The sequence below is a fragment of the Aspergillus multicolor genome (genome assembly GCF_047715735.1).
Source record: "Aspergillus multicolor strain CBS 133.54 unplaced genomic scaffold BDW74scaffold_6, whole genome shotgun sequence".
Taxonomy (NCBI): Eukaryota; Fungi; Ascomycota; class Eurotiomycetes; order Eurotiales; family Aspergillaceae; genus Aspergillus; species Aspergillus multicolor.
In genome coordinates this window covers 1,232,318-1,248,027 of record NW_027395957.1, presented here as the reverse complement: position 1 = coordinate 1,248,027, position 15,710 = coordinate 1,232,318, and the positions used below count along the sequence as shown (strand labels likewise).

The 15,710-nt window shown below is 50.7% G+C and overlaps 5 protein-coding genes across 5 annotated transcripts; 4 read left to right on the top strand and 1 right to left on the bottom strand.

Moving 5' to 3' along the window:
- Positions 1-2: 2 nt before the first annotated feature.
- Positions 3-1,549, bottom strand: BDW74DRAFT_176314 (S8 family peptidase; the record flags this gene model as incomplete). Its single annotated transcript, XM_073728567.1, has 3 exons — positions 3-134; positions 188-1,111; positions 1,166-1,549. 3 exons carry the CDS (start codon positions 1,547-1,549, stop codon positions 3-5), a joined length of 1,440 nt encoding a protein of 479 aa, XP_073586288.1.
- Positions 1,550-1,935: 386 nt separating this feature from the next.
- BDW74DRAFT_149431 (uncharacterized protein) lies at positions 1,936-3,069 on the top strand. Its single transcript, XM_073723901.1, has one exon. It carries the CDS (start codon positions 2,323-2,325, stop codon positions 2,716-2,718), a length of 396 nt encoding a protein of 131 aa, XP_073586287.1. The 5' UTR covers positions 1,936-2,322; the 3' UTR covers positions 2,719-3,069.
- A 397-nt stretch (positions 3,070-3,466) lies between these two features.
- Positions 3,467-11,483, top strand: BDW74DRAFT_125913 (Beige/BEACH domain protein). Its single transcript, XM_073722168.1, has 8 exons — positions 3,467-6,027; positions 6,071-6,435; positions 6,485-10,226; positions 10,276-10,430; positions 10,482-10,787; positions 10,840-11,052; positions 11,101-11,265; positions 11,326-11,483. The coding sequence occupies exons 1-8, from the start codon at positions 3,546-3,548 to the stop codon at positions 11,353-11,355; spliced, it is 7,458 nt and encodes a 2,485-aa protein (XP_073586286.1). The 5' UTR covers positions 3,467-3,545; the 3' UTR covers positions 11,356-11,483.
- Positions 11,484-12,229: 746 nt separating this feature from the next.
- BDW74DRAFT_149426 (sedoheptulose-7-phosphate:D-glyceraldehyde-3-phosphate transaldolase TAL1) lies at positions 12,230-13,772 on the top strand. The gene is made up of 4 exons (XM_073723900.1): positions 12,230-12,401; positions 12,471-12,785; positions 12,842-13,225; positions 13,277-13,772. Exons 1-4 carry the CDS (start codon positions 12,363-12,365, stop codon positions 13,511-13,513), a joined length of 975 nt encoding a protein of 324 aa, XP_073586285.1. The 5' UTR covers positions 12,230-12,362; the 3' UTR covers positions 13,514-13,772.
- Positions 13,773-13,989: 217 nt separating this feature from the next.
- Positions 13,990-15,635, top strand: sod1 (superoxide dismutase SOD1). The gene is made up of 4 exons (XM_073723899.1): positions 13,990-14,433; positions 14,832-15,163; positions 15,216-15,312; positions 15,369-15,635. Exons 1-4 carry the CDS (start codon positions 14,421-14,423, stop codon positions 15,389-15,391), a joined length of 465 nt encoding a protein of 154 aa, XP_073586284.1. The 5' UTR covers positions 13,990-14,420; the 3' UTR covers positions 15,392-15,635.
- Positions 15,636-15,710: the final 75 nt, after the last annotated feature.

The following is a 15,710-nucleotide window of genomic DNA, read 5'->3' as shown; positions in this document are numbered from 1 at the left end:
CTTTACATAGCCTGGGCAAGAATACCACCAGCCTTGAAAGGAAAAGAGTCAACCTGGGCATCGCTCTTCTTGTAACCACCCTTGGCGATAATGTCAGAGTAGTTAGTGGAACCACCACCGTTCCAGGCGAGGAGCTAGTAAGGATGTTAGCCAAGGCAAGTATTATCGGGGAGATCGCGCAACTTACGTTGGGGGTGTCCGAAGGAATGTCGCTAAGGATGCCTTCGGTGGCAATGGAGATGATGTCCTTCTTGAGCTTCTCGGGAGTGAACTCAACGGCGAAGGCGGAGTCCTTAGATGGCTGGAGGGAGACGAAGTAGGCCAGGAGACCCGCAATGTGAGGAGAGGCCATTGAAGTTCCGGAGATGGTGTTGACCGCGGTGTTGCTACCGATCCAAGTGGAAAGGATGTTGAGACCAGGGGCGAAGATGTCAGTGCACTTGCCGTAGTTGGAGAAATAGGCGCGCTCGTCAGCAAGAGTCGAGGCTCCGACAGTGACAGCCTTTTCAGCAGCAGCAGGAGAGTAGCTGCACGCGTCAGCGTTGTCGTTGCCGGCAGCGACAGCAAAGTGGACACCAGCTTCAACACCAGCGTTGACAGCGTCTTCGAGAGTCTTCGACTTGCCGCCACCAAGACTCATGTTGGCAACGCTGCCCTTAAAGCCGTTGCCGCCCTTCTTAGCCTTCTTGAGATGAGATTCAACAGCCCATTCGACACCCTGGACAACGTCGGCCATAGTACCGGAGCCACTGGATCTCAAGACCTTGACGGCAAAGATGTTGGCCTTCTTAGAGACACCGTACTTCTTACCGGCAATTGTGCCCGAGCAGTGAGTACCATGTCCGTTTCCATCTTTGTCTTCGTCGTTGTTAGGGATGGTCTTGCCCCAGTGAGCACGGCCCTCGAAGTCATCGTGCTCAACATTGATACCAGTATCAATAGTGTAAACATCAACTCCCTCACCTCCCTCGGAGGCATAGAGGTACTTGTTGAATGTACCGAAAGTGAGTCTATCCCGGTGGGAGATACGTGCCAAACCCCAGGGGGCGTTCTTCTCAGTGTCCGTGTCTTCCAATGTGTGGACTTCGGAGTTACGCTCAATGTACTCGACCTATCAAAGCTCAGCATCAGTTAAAATCGAACCATAACCTATGAGTGCACTTACGTCAGGGTGATTGCGGATCTCCTCGATTGTCTCCTCGTGGAAGTGTCCCGAGTATCCCATCAAAGAACCAGCAATGTTGAAAGTATCCTTGAGACCATCATATACCTCCTCGCCAAACCCGAATTCGAGTCCGAGGAAGGACCGCTTCTTTAGGTCAGACCTAGCACCGCTCTGCTGGCCATGGATGTCCTGCACCCAGCCGTGGTGAGCAGAAGCCGCATCGGTGTCTACGTGCTTCTTGAAAACAACGATGTAGGAGTCGGGGATCTCCTTGGCGTTCGTGGATGAAAGAATGGGAGCGGCTCCGTTGTGAATGGACTCGACAACAACGGGCGAGGCTGCAGCCAGCAGCGGAAGCAGGGAAAGGCCGATGATGCCTTTCATGGTGGGCAACGATATAAGAATGTAGCAGAACTTGACAAGACAACCAAGGAGAGAATAACCGGAGACGTTAAAGACGGAAATACGATGAGTTAGATAGAGATGATGGGGGAGATGAGGATGGGGAGAGAGGATGAGGAGTGAGGAGGTTGGATGGGGAGGAGAGCCGAGCTTATCAGTCAGATGCACAGCAAGGGTGATGTAAGACGCAACCGGGGTGATCAGTACGGTATTATTACGAGCAGATACATATCAGGTAATCCTCAGAAAAAGTGATATCCTTTGAGACCTGGTATTTTACATATCAGTTACAGATTGCGGCAGTACGCGGCCCCGTCACGCCTTGATAAGGACCCAGGCTGAGCAACAGCCCAGTGGCGGAGACTGTGCGGAGAACTAGCAAACCACGGTCATCAGGTCCATTTATTGAATCTATTGTCCTACACATTGATAGTCAGGGAATATGCCTTTCAGTAATAATCTGCACAGATGGAACCTGCCTAATATTTCATGTGTTGCAGAAGCAATCAGCAGCTGACGGAGGACATTCGTCCAGCGGTGACTCAGGCCCTGGCCCTCGGACCCCAAGCGCCCAAGTTCCAGGCACCAGGAGCTTGCGCCTTGAGGAACTTGTGAGGAGCTCACCAACCAGGTGGGCTAGCGTAGAACAGGGCGAAACTGGTCACTCGGCCAACTTCCCTTTCGACCCCAGTCGAGCTGCGAGCTGCTGATCGCTGATCCCGCCTCATTCCTGCTTCCTTCCTGCTTCCGGGATCATGCCAACCGAGTCGCCTCGGGAGTTCCAAGCTATGTTGCGGCAAGTAACCCAGACTGTGGCGCATTTAAGCGAGACGGACAACCTTGATGGCTCACCATTGAGTTCCGCTTCTCTTCTTTGCAGCAGGTTGGTCCGCCATCGGCTTGGCATGCTGGATGATATACCGATACCGAAACCCGGACAGCTTGCAAGTGGCAATTGGGAGGTCAATGCGTGCTTTGTTATGTTTATTTTGGTAATTAATGTACGGAGTACGGATACTAAAGGAGGCAAGGCTCGAAGGGTTTTTAGTCCATGCTTCTTACTCATCCGACCATGGTGCCCTGAATCTCATGAGCATCGAAATGTACGCGAGCACATACGGCGCTTGCCATGGAGAAAGCTTCCTACTTAACCCACCTCGCTAGGAATGCGCACAGTATTAATCAAGGTCCATTTATCCCGTGCACTTGACGTATTGGAAAATCTTCTTTTAGGACGCAATTAAACTAGTATACGAACTTCGTATCGACAAGACTCCATTACATGGTGACCGCCCATCGAAGGGATGGAAATATATACTTTGGCCATTACACATAGCTTCATTAAGCTGGTGAGCACGGATACCGAATGTCAAACGAATGGTGGGCTAGGGTTCAGTCTGAGAGCTATATCTTTGATAACTCTGTTGGTATATAAGGACAGGCTTCATAGCCAATTGGTTTTATGGCCTAGCGGTATAATGCGCTGACAAACTCTTCTTTTGCTTCTCCGACTTCGCGGCGATGCTGCAGGTACTAGAAGATGAGACCGGGCATCCCAGGCCTGGATGATGGATTGCCCAAGCGGCGATAAGCGCTTATCGATAAGGATGGTGCTGCAAATGGCAGCAGTGGGTCACATGAGTGGTGCACTCGAAACGGATCGTTGCTTCAGCCTCTGGCCAAGCGACACTGCCTGTTCGTCGGCGGCCGATAATTTCAGAAGCTTGATTACGGTCGGTAAATCGCACTTTACAATACTAACTTATAATCTTGAGGTCTATCTTAGTGGCGTTCGCATCAAAGAGCAATTACTGATCTGACGTTACAACAGGCCCTCGGTCCCGCCCTCCCGCCTCTGCCGACGACGCTGCTTCCTCGACTCGCCAATGAGAACTGTTGTGACACTGAGACGAAGTGCTGGTTCATGTCGGATGGTCCTTGACCATCAATTTGGTAGCCGGGGAGATTTCGCGGCGCAATGAACCGGGCCGTTTCCCTCTCGCCGCATCCCTCCTCGCTTACCCAACGCCCTGCTGTCGAGCTAGCCCCGGCTATCGATGAGTTGAATACTATTTGCGATAAATATGCTGTGGATATAAATCTTACGGCTACGGCTACGGAGAGCCTACTACGGCTGCGTCACGCGTTGATAGATAATCAGCGCCCCGAGGAAGCGAAGGAGTCGTTCCGCCAACTGAACGGCTTTCAGACGCTCCTGAGCCTTGTCAGAAAGCTTTCCGAGGTCTACACCCCGGGTGTACATACAAAAGATGAGAGAAGGAGCTTGTTGGCGGTCCATAAAGACTGCTTGACGGTTCTTGCGGAATGCCTCAGGAGTCATTTAGGAAATAAGAGGCATTTTGCCAATCGGATTCCAGGCGGAGGCCAACCAGCTCTCGAAGAGGCTTTTTCGACCCTGATCCTTAAACTGGACGCTACTGGAGGCGATGTGGAATACTTTTGCGGCAGCATTCTTGCAGCATCACTGTGTCAGGAAACCGTCGTAGATGTTTTCACAGCGCTCTCGACAAAACTTCAGAAGACAGACGAATTAGAGATAACACCTGACGTTGTCAAGAAGGAAGTCGAACGTTTCATTGGTGTGTCCGAGATCATTGAAGTACCGGAGCTTCTAGGTCCGTTTCTTCGTGTATGGCTGAAGCAATCCTTTCTTTTTAAGCCCGTGCAGACGGTCCTGAGGCTAGCTGTGCCAGCATGCCTTAGTCGACTTGCTTCGCAATCTCAGCGGAACGTCATGACTTTACATGGCACAGGAGCATTCAGCCTTACCCTTCCTCTTTTACTCAGTGATGATCTTCTTCATGCGGAGAAGTTGCTCTATCAAGAGCTCGCCCAAGAATTGTGCACCCAAGGGACCAAAAATGTGGATGATGCGGTATATCTCTACAAAAAGGCCCACAAATGCCCGGAGACATTGCGATTCCTTGTTGACATGCTCAAACGCTCCAAGGAACCCTCGGCGATACAATTTGACCTATCATTGCATGGATTCTGTTCTTTGGAGTTTGCGACAATAGGCCGTTCATTTCCCCCAGTCACGTCAAGCGGTTATACTCTCGCGGTTTGGGCTCGCTTCGATCAGTTCGACCCGAGCACGCATACGACAATATTTGGCGCATTCGATTCTAGTCAGACATGTTTCCTTCTAGCCTACTTGGAAAAAGATACTCGCAACTTCATCCTGCAGACGTCAATCAAAGGCTCACGCCCGAGTGTGCGATTCAAATCTATAGCATTCGAACCTAATAAGTGGTATCATATTTGTGTGGTGCACAGGAAACCTAGACCACCATCTCATTCTCGTGCACTTCTCTTCGTTGATGGAGAGCTTATCGATCAACACAGGATTGAGTATCCATGCGTGCCTTTGCCGAGTGCCTCAAGCCGTTCGCCGCGGGTTCAAGCTTTTCTCGGAACTCCTCAGGATCTGGCAATGAAACTCGGGAGAGGGGTATCTTCCAGCCGGTGGTCTTTGGCGAGTGCCATGCTCTTTGGAGAGGCTTATAGCGATGATATGGTTGCAGTTTTCTATAACCTTGGTCCTCAATACTATGGCAATTTCCAAGATTGTCTCGGGTCGTTTCAAACGTACAAAGCGTCGGCAGCGTTGAACCTTCGCAACGAGCTTCTCCATCCCGGCACGGAAGAACAATCGGATATCGTTACTGCCATTCGTCGAAAGGCAGGTACCTTGGTTCGCGAAAGTGGTATTCTCATCAATGTCTCTGCTCTAGCTATTCTAGACGACGATGACAATAACACCACGGACGAGTCGCAGCTCATCAAACTCCTTTCGACCCAAGCACAGAAGAAGCTCAGTCAATTGACGAGAAGCGGAGGAAACGCAATAGCTATTAACGGCGCAAACCCTGCCATAAATGAGGCTCTAATCCAACCACATGGTATTGGCATATTAACGGGTGATCCGGTCATTACGTCGCCGCATTCTCTCGATGATATGAGCTGGCGTATTGGTGGCTGTGCGTCGGTGCATCTAAGTCTCCTCCATGCGGCTTCCACCGCGGAGTCTACCCTTCTTGCTGTAGAAGCGTTATATGAGGCTGTCCAGGACAGTTGGCGGAACAGTGAAGCAATGGAGAAAGAAAATGGCTATGGGATTCTGGCTACCATACTTCGTGAGAAACTTGGTTATGGTTGGGCCTCAACCAAAGTGGGCGCAGTTTGTTCCGATACTGAGCAACGGGCTGCTCTTTCGCTTGACCTTCTACACTTGACCTTGAAATTTGTTGGGTATGACTTCGACCAGCCAACACGGTCCATGATCACGAATCCTCTCGCTTATAGAGTTTTATTGGTGGACCTGGAAATATGGAGATACGGCGCACTTCCTCTCCTTGAGCTGTACTACTCGCAGTTTCGTCTCTTTGCGAGTGAGAGTCAGTTCCGCCGGTTTAATTCCAAGCGCCTTGCCCGGATGCGTAAGTTCGTTTCCCAGTTCCACTGCCTGGCTGACAGAAATAGGTGTAAATAAAAAGCTGCTCGAGGCTCTCAAAGGAGGGAGCATTACGCCGGAAATGCTGCGGCCCTTCGCTTCTGCATTCAGATCCTTGATGGAGAGCTGTCTTTCGACGGATTTGCTTCGTTCTCTAGCTCTTTTTATCACATATTCCCTTCACAAGCCTAAAGACCCGAGCGGATTGCAGAAGAAGAAAAGTATGCGATTCAGGACCAACTCGTCGCAACGAGCTCTTCCATCTGATCAGCAGGCTCCCAGCATGTCAACAAGCCAAGTTGCTATTGAGATGCTTCGAACGCTGTGCTCAGTTTTATGCGACGCTCATGATCTTGCGCCAATAAAGAAGTTCGCCAAAACGGTTACAAATAAGGTATGTGAGTCTTGGTAGGTACACGCTCTTGTGTCTAACTGTATTACAGTGGCTTCTTTATTTGTTGTGCGAGGATGAGCCAGAAATTGTTGTTCTGGCGAGTAGAATACTTGCTAGGTTGATTGTGACCCACGGAAGCAACTATAACAAAAGATTCATCGAGAAGAACAATGGATATCTTATCATGCGAAGCTGCATGAGGAGGTGGTGGAATGTACCTATGTTATGGCCTCTGTGCTTTTCGATCTTGTTTGGCCTTGATCTCAGCAAATCGGTGGCTGATAAAACATTTGACAAAGCTTCGCTTTTTGAGATGTTAGTGGGAAACGGGGTCGAAGTCTGTTTTCCTGAAGTGTTTCCTGTTATCGCGGGGATGATGCAGAGCGCTTTGAGGAAGTCTGTCATAACCAATGGGCATTCGCACGCCTCCAATTCGGACCACAGTGCCAGGGTTCTCATGGCTCGCTCTGTACCTGTCAGCACTTGTGATCAAGAGAGCTTACTTCTGGCAACGGTTATTGAATTCCTTGCCGGCTTGCATCTGAATTCAGAGGGGTTCCGTGGATTCACGTCTCAGTCTGAATACATCGAGGACTTATTTTCAGTCCTATTTCCGGTTGTCGTTGGCTCGGATCCTGTAACTGCGGACGTTGAACTATCCTACCGAGTGAGTGGTCTCGGTCTCGATGATTCAAGCCCTGCGAGTCCTCCCCACTCTCGCAGCTCGAATGAGGTGCACACGACTACCGTTGAGCGTTCTGGGACCCGCGATGGAGCTAGCCCATCTCTACCCCGATCATCCTCTTTTATCCTCGTGTCGCAAGATGGTGGGAAGCACTCACGCTCACCCTTACAGATGAAGCATGCCTTTGCCTCAGGAAGTGTTGACATTGGAGGGACTACCGAACATCCGTTTCTGTCACGTATTCTATGCTTGGCCTTGTCTATTCTTTCAGAACAACTCCTCGAGCGCAAGGACTTCTCTGGACTCGGTCTTTTCTCGAAGACTCCACCAGGATTCTTGGAACACCAAGCATACTTCAACTCTTGGGTGCTCACAAGACTCCTTCAAATGTTGAGAAATGTCGTCTTTTCGAAGACCGAGTTGTTAGCAGAGCCGCGGGTTATCACCAATCTGGGACGTTTTACAACTCACCTAGTGGAAGCAACACTAGAAGGATGGTTCGTGGACGGAGCGAGTGCCACCCTTGAGTTTGCGGGGATGATCCTGGAATATCTTCAGCGCCCGGACGTCTCGTCCATAAAGAGTATCAGGCTATGCAGCCAAATAATCGCTACGATCCACTCGAATCTGTTCCGCGTTGTTCTAGTCCAACTTTCTGAGGTTCAGGGCTCAGATGCCCTGTCTTTCCTCAATCGCTTATCCTACTGGCAAGTAGTGCTTTTGCAGGCAGGCGAGGCCCAAACAGATCATCTGCAGTTGCTATGCTATCTTCTTTACATCAAGCTGAAAGACCAGAGCAATGCGGTGCGTGTGGCTGCTGCGGGTCTTTTCCGCGTCATCATGGTTCAGAAGCCAACAGAACTATTTATGATATTGAACCATGCAGCGGTTCCCCTTCAGGAGCGTCTGGCAGGGGGCTTCGATGCCCTTGTAGGCATGGATGATGCCGCCTTTTTGCAATGGGTAGACGACCAGGCGGACGACTTGAATGCTTTATTCCTGAAAGATGTGTCAAAATCCTGGGATTACTTCATTCAGAAGCAAAATGTACTTGTCGAAACCTCGTCGAGTATCCATAGGACGAAGCGTCAGGAAAAGCTGAAACAAATAAGCAAGCTGGAGAAAATCAGGGATGAAGTGACGCGCAGACACGAAGCCACGTTTCCTCATTGGAGCTCGAACATTGCCGCCTCTGAGCTCCTGAGGTACCAGCGAACTCTACAGGATCAACAGGATAGCCATGTGTTCATGTGGAATGCATACTCCCGCTTGACCGTTGACTTACGGCGGTTCTGTGGTATCCTAGCTGAAGACAAAGAGAGAAAATGGCGGCTTGATCAGACGGAAGGACGGAGCCGTATGCGGCTCCGCATAGTTCCTGATGATTCAGGAGAGAGACAGGATTACCAACCGAAACGGAAAGCGTCTGAACCTCCGGTTATCAAGCTGGACGCAACAGGGGCATCTAATGGCAAAACTCTGGCAGCCCCTCTTGACGACGAGCGCTCAAATGATAGCCCTGGTGGTATTGGCCCTGACAATGCGAGTGTCATGGAAGAAAGCTTTGAGATGATTGATGATCCGAAGGCGGACCTCGAAGACTCCGATGACAAGAATCGGAAAGTCATGAGGAGCTTACATCGCGGCGACCAAGTCGAGAACCTCTGCAACGTGTCCCGGATTGTAGGGCTGGAAGCGTTTGAAGGGCTCTTGATCCAGGGCAAAGACCATATCTACATCCTTGATAATTTCTTTCAACGAATCGATGGTGAAATTGTCAATGTTTCGCAAGCCCCAAGTGACGAGCGCGACCCGTACGTCCGCATGATTGCTGGCAGAGAAGCAAGTGAACGAAAGCCTCAGGAATATGAAACTAGGAGCTGGAAGTGGACAGACCTAGTTAGTATATCCAAGAGACGATTTCTGTTTCGCGATGTTGCGCTCGAGATTTTCTTCACCGACGGAAGCAGCTATCTGTTGACTCTCATTTCGTCCAAAGCTCGAGATCTCCTGTGCAGCCAGCTTGCTGGTAAGGCCCCCCAGGTTACGGGAAGCGTGGGACATTCCAGGCCGGAAGATATCTGGCGATTTGAGACCCTCCGAAGCTCTGAAGATGCGCCGCAGACCATCGGCTCAAAGTTTGCCAGCGTTTTCGGACACTCACCGGTATACCCAGCAACTCGCAAATGGGTAAAGGGAGAGATTTCTAATCTTCACTACCTCATGTTGATCAATACTCTCGCCGGTAGGACATTCAACGACTTGACCCAATATCCAGTTTTCCCCTGGGTAATTGCCGATTATACAAGCCAGGAGCTGGATCTCAAAAACCCGAAGAGTTTCCGCGACCTATCGAAGCCGATGGGCTGTCAAACACCTGAACGAGAGGCTGACTTCAGAGAACGGTATCAAGCTTTCGCAGAAATGGGCGACGGTGATGCGCCACCATTTCATTACGGCACCCACTACTCCTCAGCGATGATCGTGAGCTCATATCTGATCCGACTGCAGCCTTTCGTGAAGTCATACTTGTTACTCCAGGGAGGCACATTCGATCACGCTGACCGTCTTTTCTATTCTGTCGGAAAGGCATGGGAGTCTGCCTCAAGAGGCAACATGTCCGATGTGAGGGAACTGATACCTGAGTTCTTCTACCTTCCCGAATTTCTTGTCAACTCCAACAAGTATGACTTTGGCATGCTCCAAAACATGGCAACGGCGATTGACTCGGTAGAACTGCCACCGTGGGCGAAGGGCGACCCGAAAATCTTCATCGCCAAAAATCGAGAAGCGCTAGAGAGCCCCTATGTGACTCGGAATCTGCACCACTGGATTGACTTGGTTTTTGGATGCAAGCAAAAGGGCGAAGCGGCTGTTGAAGCGGTCAATGTGTTCCACCATCTCTCTTACCAAGGTGCCAAAGATATCGACGCCATTGAAGATCCAGTAGAGCGGCTAGCCACTATTGGGATTATACACAACTTCGGACAAACGCCATACCAGATATACAATCGGCCTCATCTTCAAAGCGAGGTACATAGACACAAGATTCCGCGCTTGGACACTCTTGCTGAGTCACTTACTCAACTCCCAATGGCGCTTCTAGGTAAGTCCATATCCAAAGCACTGCTACACTAAAACTAATGCCCTCGTAGAAACAGGAGAACGAGTCTCGTCTTTGTGCATGCGGCATGATCGGTTATTATGCACTGCTGCCTTACGTCTCAACATACCACCCAACTATGACAAATATCTGGAATGGGGATTTTTTGATGGCAGCGTCAGATTCTATTCCGCAGACCATCGGAAGGTAGGCCTATTATCAGCACCTACCTTCGACGCCTTACCTAACAACAAAAAGCTTCTTGGTCACTTTGAGCATCTCCATGTGGGCCAGCTGGCGGCTGCGGTCTTCGCGGACTCCAGAACATTGGTTACCTCAGGCGTTGATTGCACTATTTCAATATGGACGTTCACAGCAACAGCAAAGTCCGTAGATTTACAACCTGCAGGATCTTTATTTGGCCATCGTACGCCAGTGAATGTGCTTGCAGTCTCACGGTCTTTCAGCACCCTGCTGTCTGCGTCTCTGGACGGTCAACTCATGCTTTGGGATCTGAATCGGCAGTGTTTTGTGAGGGAGCTTCCTGTTAAAGGGCCTGTTGACGTATATACTACCTCTCATCATCCTTCAAAAACATCAACTAACGTGAAACCAGTGCACACAAATAAATGACGTGACCGGAGAAATTGCAGTGTGTCGGGGGAACCGCATCACGCTATACACTCTGAACGGAGCTGTATTGCTTGAACAGGTTGTCTGCGATTCTGCCGATGATAAGACCCTGACTTGTGTCTTTTACGAAGGTGTGGGCGATGAATGGCAGGAGCGGGACCTGGTCTTCACCGGCCATCGGAGGGGAGTTGTCAATGTAAGTCGTGAATCAGTCCGCCGCCGAGCATATACTGATACCTTGTAGGTTTGGAGCAAGATCATCCGGAATGGTCGATTCGAGCTGGAGCTGATCCGCCAGCTTCACCACGTTGATAACAACCGAGACAACGGTGCAAATATTGCTGCAGGAATCAGTTGTATCCTGGCGTTACCCCAAGTGGTCTATACCGGCGATGAGATGGGAAGAGTTGTAAGTGGCCTGACTTTGGGGTGAATCTGTGTTGTCCAGCAATGCTAATCATTCTTATAGTATGAGTGGAGTTGTGTCCAACGTCGATGACCTCTGTGAGGCTCCTGTCCTGGTGACCTTGGGAAACCTGTGTTTTAAGCCACGCTTGATAGATTTAGTGTTTCCGCGGAGTTCCTATGCTTACAGTTGCATGCTTTCCGAACGTTATGCATTCCAAGCTATTACCTTTGTTCTTTGGATTGAGCGTTCCAGTTGCCTATATCTTGTTTTTTTTCTGGGTTCGATATATACGGGCGGTTATTCTTCCCTCAATGGGCAGCATGCAAAAGTTACTATGGATATCTTATGTACTACACCTCTGTACGGAGCACAACGCTCCTATACTCTAAGAGGCAGCCTATCACTGTTATTCCGGGGCACCCGGCCTCGATACGAGCCCCTAAGATGAGGGGATGTGGAGATGAGGCTGATCACGAGATGCACCGCCATAGCCCTGACCGCTGTCACGACGGACTCCTGATTTCCGGTGATTCGGTGAATGAAACAGGCCCTGGATCGCTGCATGTGTGGAAGACTACTGGAAGTGCAGGAAGAACACGGAGGTGGGGTGGATCGGCTATGCGTTGCCGGAGCACTCTGGGCCGTGTTGAGAGAGAGTAGGATAGCTCCGGGGAGATCTATCGGGGCATGAATAAAGTAGTTTTGGTGTTGTTGTATTGATGGGTGATTGTTGTAGGGAATGGCGAAAAGGCACCCAATAGGCAAGCCGGCTAGGATGATATCAACTATGTATCATGATGGAGCACTATCAAGGAACACTTTTATAGAACTTGCATTGTTATGCCCCTCCAGTCAGCAACATCAAATATCTTAGTCATGGCTTTACCCCTCCGGAGCTCTGATAGCGTCATAGGCCCAGTCTCGCCCCACCATGTCTGGGTGACCTCAACGTGAACCGCAAAAACATCAACGCCGCCACGTCTCTGCAATTTGAGTTCATTTAAGAACCATCTTCCACCTGATCTCTTCTCTATTCTCCTATCTGTCTTTTTGAATTGATATCATCTTAATTCATCCACCCCATATACACACTCACAATGTCTTCCTCTCTCGAACAGCTCAAGGCCACCGGCACCGTAAGCTACCCCTCTTCTGGGTTCACCTCCAGCAGAAGCGCCATTGCTAACGAGCTCGATCTCAATTAGGTTGTCGTTTGCGACTCCGGTGACTTCGCCACCATTGACAAGTACAAGCCCCAGGATGCCACCACCAACCCTTCTCTCATCCTCGCTGCTTCCAAGAAGCCCGAGTACGCCAGCCTGATCGATGCTGCCGTTGAGAAGGCCAAGAAGAAGGGCGGTTCCCTCGACGAGCAGGTCGATGCCACCCTCGACTACCTCCTTGTCGAGTTCGGCAAGAAGATCCTCGACATCATCCCCGGCAAGGTCTCCACTGAGGTCGACGCCCGTTTCTCTTTCGACACCAAGGCCTCCGTTGACAAGGCGTTGCACATCATCAAGGTGCGTCAATACAATTCAAAACAGCATTGGCGAGCTCAATTGCTAACTGTAAACAGCTTTACGAGGAGGCTGGTATCTCCAAGGACCGCATCCTGATCAAGATCGCCTCTACCTGGGAGGGTATCCAGGCCGCTCACATCCTGCAGAGCCAGCACGGCATCAACTGCAACCTGACCCTCATGTTCTCCCTTGTCCAGGCCATTGCCGCCGCTGAGGCTGGTGCCTTCCTCATCTCCCCCTTCGTTGGCCGTATCCTCGACTGGTACAAGGCCGCTCACAAGCGCGACTACTCCAAGGAGGAGGATCCCGGTGTTAAGTCCGTCCAGAGCATCTTCAACTACTACAAGAAGTTCGGCTACAAGACCATCGTCATGGGTGCCTCTTTCCGTAACGTCGGCGAGATCACCGAGCTCGCTGGTTGCGACTACCTGACCATCTCCGTATGCTTACCCCGTCCATAACTGAAGCGACTGCCACTAACAAATGCACAGCCCGGTCTCCTCGAGGATCTCTACAACTCCAAGGACGCCGTCCCCAAGAAGCTCGACTCCGCTTCCGCCTCCAACCTCGACATTGAGAAGCGCAGCTACCTCAAGGATGAGGCTCTCTTCCGCTTCGACTTCAACGAGGAGGCCATGGCCGTCGAGAAGCTCCGCGAAGGTATCTCCAAGTTCGCCGCTGACGCTGTCACCCTCAAGGACATCCTCAAGGCGAAGGTCCAGGCGTAAATGTATGAACTGTCAAGAAGGGTACTGGTTGCCGCTTGATCAGAGTCATTTCGTTTTGTGTAAAAATTGGCGATTTGCAAAATTTGCTCTAGATGATATGAGTTACGGAATACTACGTCTTATATAAGTTCATTTACTTTTTGGTTGTAAATCTGTGTCTCCAACTATCCGGTGATCGAGCTCGGGAATTGCGTGAGAGGGCGGATATTGGGTCCGGAGTTTATCTGAGCTATGTTGCCGGGCTTGAAGCCGAGGTCCCGTATATTCTACCTTCACGCTCTTATCAGCTCAATCAATTGTCGCTATGAAGTGCAGTGCAAGCTCTACTGGTTAAGGCACTGCTAAATGCTCAGTGATCAGGACAATTGAACTGAAGCTTGTTACACCGGTAACCAACAGGCTTGGATGGAGTGCTATGGTGGGGTTACTCGGAGACCTCCAATTTGAACTGGCGGAGTAGCACTGCTGTTCCGTTGCAGTATGCTGGGTGTTGCACCCGTACAGAGCAGTATAGCAACATAAGATTGTCAGTATAATCTGGATACAGCTTCTATAGAGTTATTATCAGATAGAGTCTGGAATGGTTTGCTTAGGAATCGGACTCGGCTCCCCCTCAGCAGCAGCGAAAACGTCATTCCGACGTCCCGCAAGGTGGGGTGCTCACGAAAACCACCAAGAGGGGGAGAGTTGAGTGGCAGGAATTGCGAGGGTCGAAGCCCATCGAATAATCCACCGAGAGGCCCTCATCCTCAGCCTATCCATCCAGTCAGCGACTACGGCTACCCCTCGTCTCTCTTCTTCCCTTCGCTCCCCCGTATCCTTTCCACTCACTCTTCATCTCTCTCCGCTGTATCCATCTTCCACAATTCTTTCCAAGTTTAACATCCAACTCTAGAAATCCATCAAAATGGTCAAGGCTGGTAAGTCGAGCTCGTCTACTTCCATATCCGTATTGTTATTGGCCTTTATCCTGGTTGGATCCACGATCGACCGTGGCCGGAGGACCTTGTGTGAGCAGATTTGAGCACCTTTCGAGCTCTGCCCTGAGCCCACAGCCTATCAACGTCTCCTACTGCCCTGCGAGGCGTTGGTATAAGCTCCAGGATGATGAAAAGCTCTAGCTAACTAGCTCGCTTCTCCTGCTGTCACGCGGCCAACGGCCCGGTCGCTGGGTCTGAGCCCAGGAACATCGGACCACCCCAGGTCCTCTCATCCTGACCCTAGATCTGGCAGTGGCGATCTCGATTACCCTGATCCTCATTCCCAATCAATTGGGCGATCTAGCGTGGTGTAACGTCACTGACATGGTTGATTTTAGTTGCTGTCCTCCGTGGTGACTCCAAGGTCTCCGGCACCGTCACCTTCGAGCAGGCCGACGAGAACTCCCAAACTACCGTCTCATGGGACATTACCGGCAACGACGCCAACGCTGAGCGTGGCTTCCACATTCACCAGTTCGGTGACAACACCAACGGCTGCACCTCCGCTGGCCCTCACTTCAACCCCTTCGGCAAGACCCACGGTGCCCCCGAGGACGAGGTCCGCCACGTCGGTGACCTTGGTAACTTCAAGACCGACGTCGAGGGCAACGCCAAGGGCTCCAAGACCGACAAGCTCGTCAAGCTGATTGGTTCTGAGAGCGTTCTGGGCGTATGTGATTCCTTTTCAGCGTGGCAGTTTTGAGAATGCTAACTCGAGATAGCGCACCCTTGTCGTCCACGCTGGTACTGACGACCTTGGCCGCGGTGACTCTGAGGAGTCCAAGAAGACTGGTAACGCTGGTGCCCGCCCTGCTTGCGGTAAGTACTTTATTTTAAAATGGGAGTTGAGGGGATGGGAGCTAATGCCTGGCTAGGCGTCATCGGTATTGCTGCGTAAATGCACCCCTCAAGAATGATGATATGATGATTCACTGGATAATGTGGAGGACGAGTATTAGGTAGCCCAAAACTGTCTTCAGATGCTATTCCTTTGCCTTAGTTGAGAAATGCAAGGTGCTGCGAGTTAGTCACATTCAAATTGAACGGCAGTGTCATAATTATCCTCATGTTTTGGCGAATTCGTTTTGCCAAGTCAGTAATAGAACTGTAAGCAATGAAGGGCCACCTGAAGTAGGTATACAGTATGAATGAGTTGTTCTTTGCCCCTGGACAGCATGATCATAGCGTGAGGCTGTCACTGACGGAGTATGGCCAGA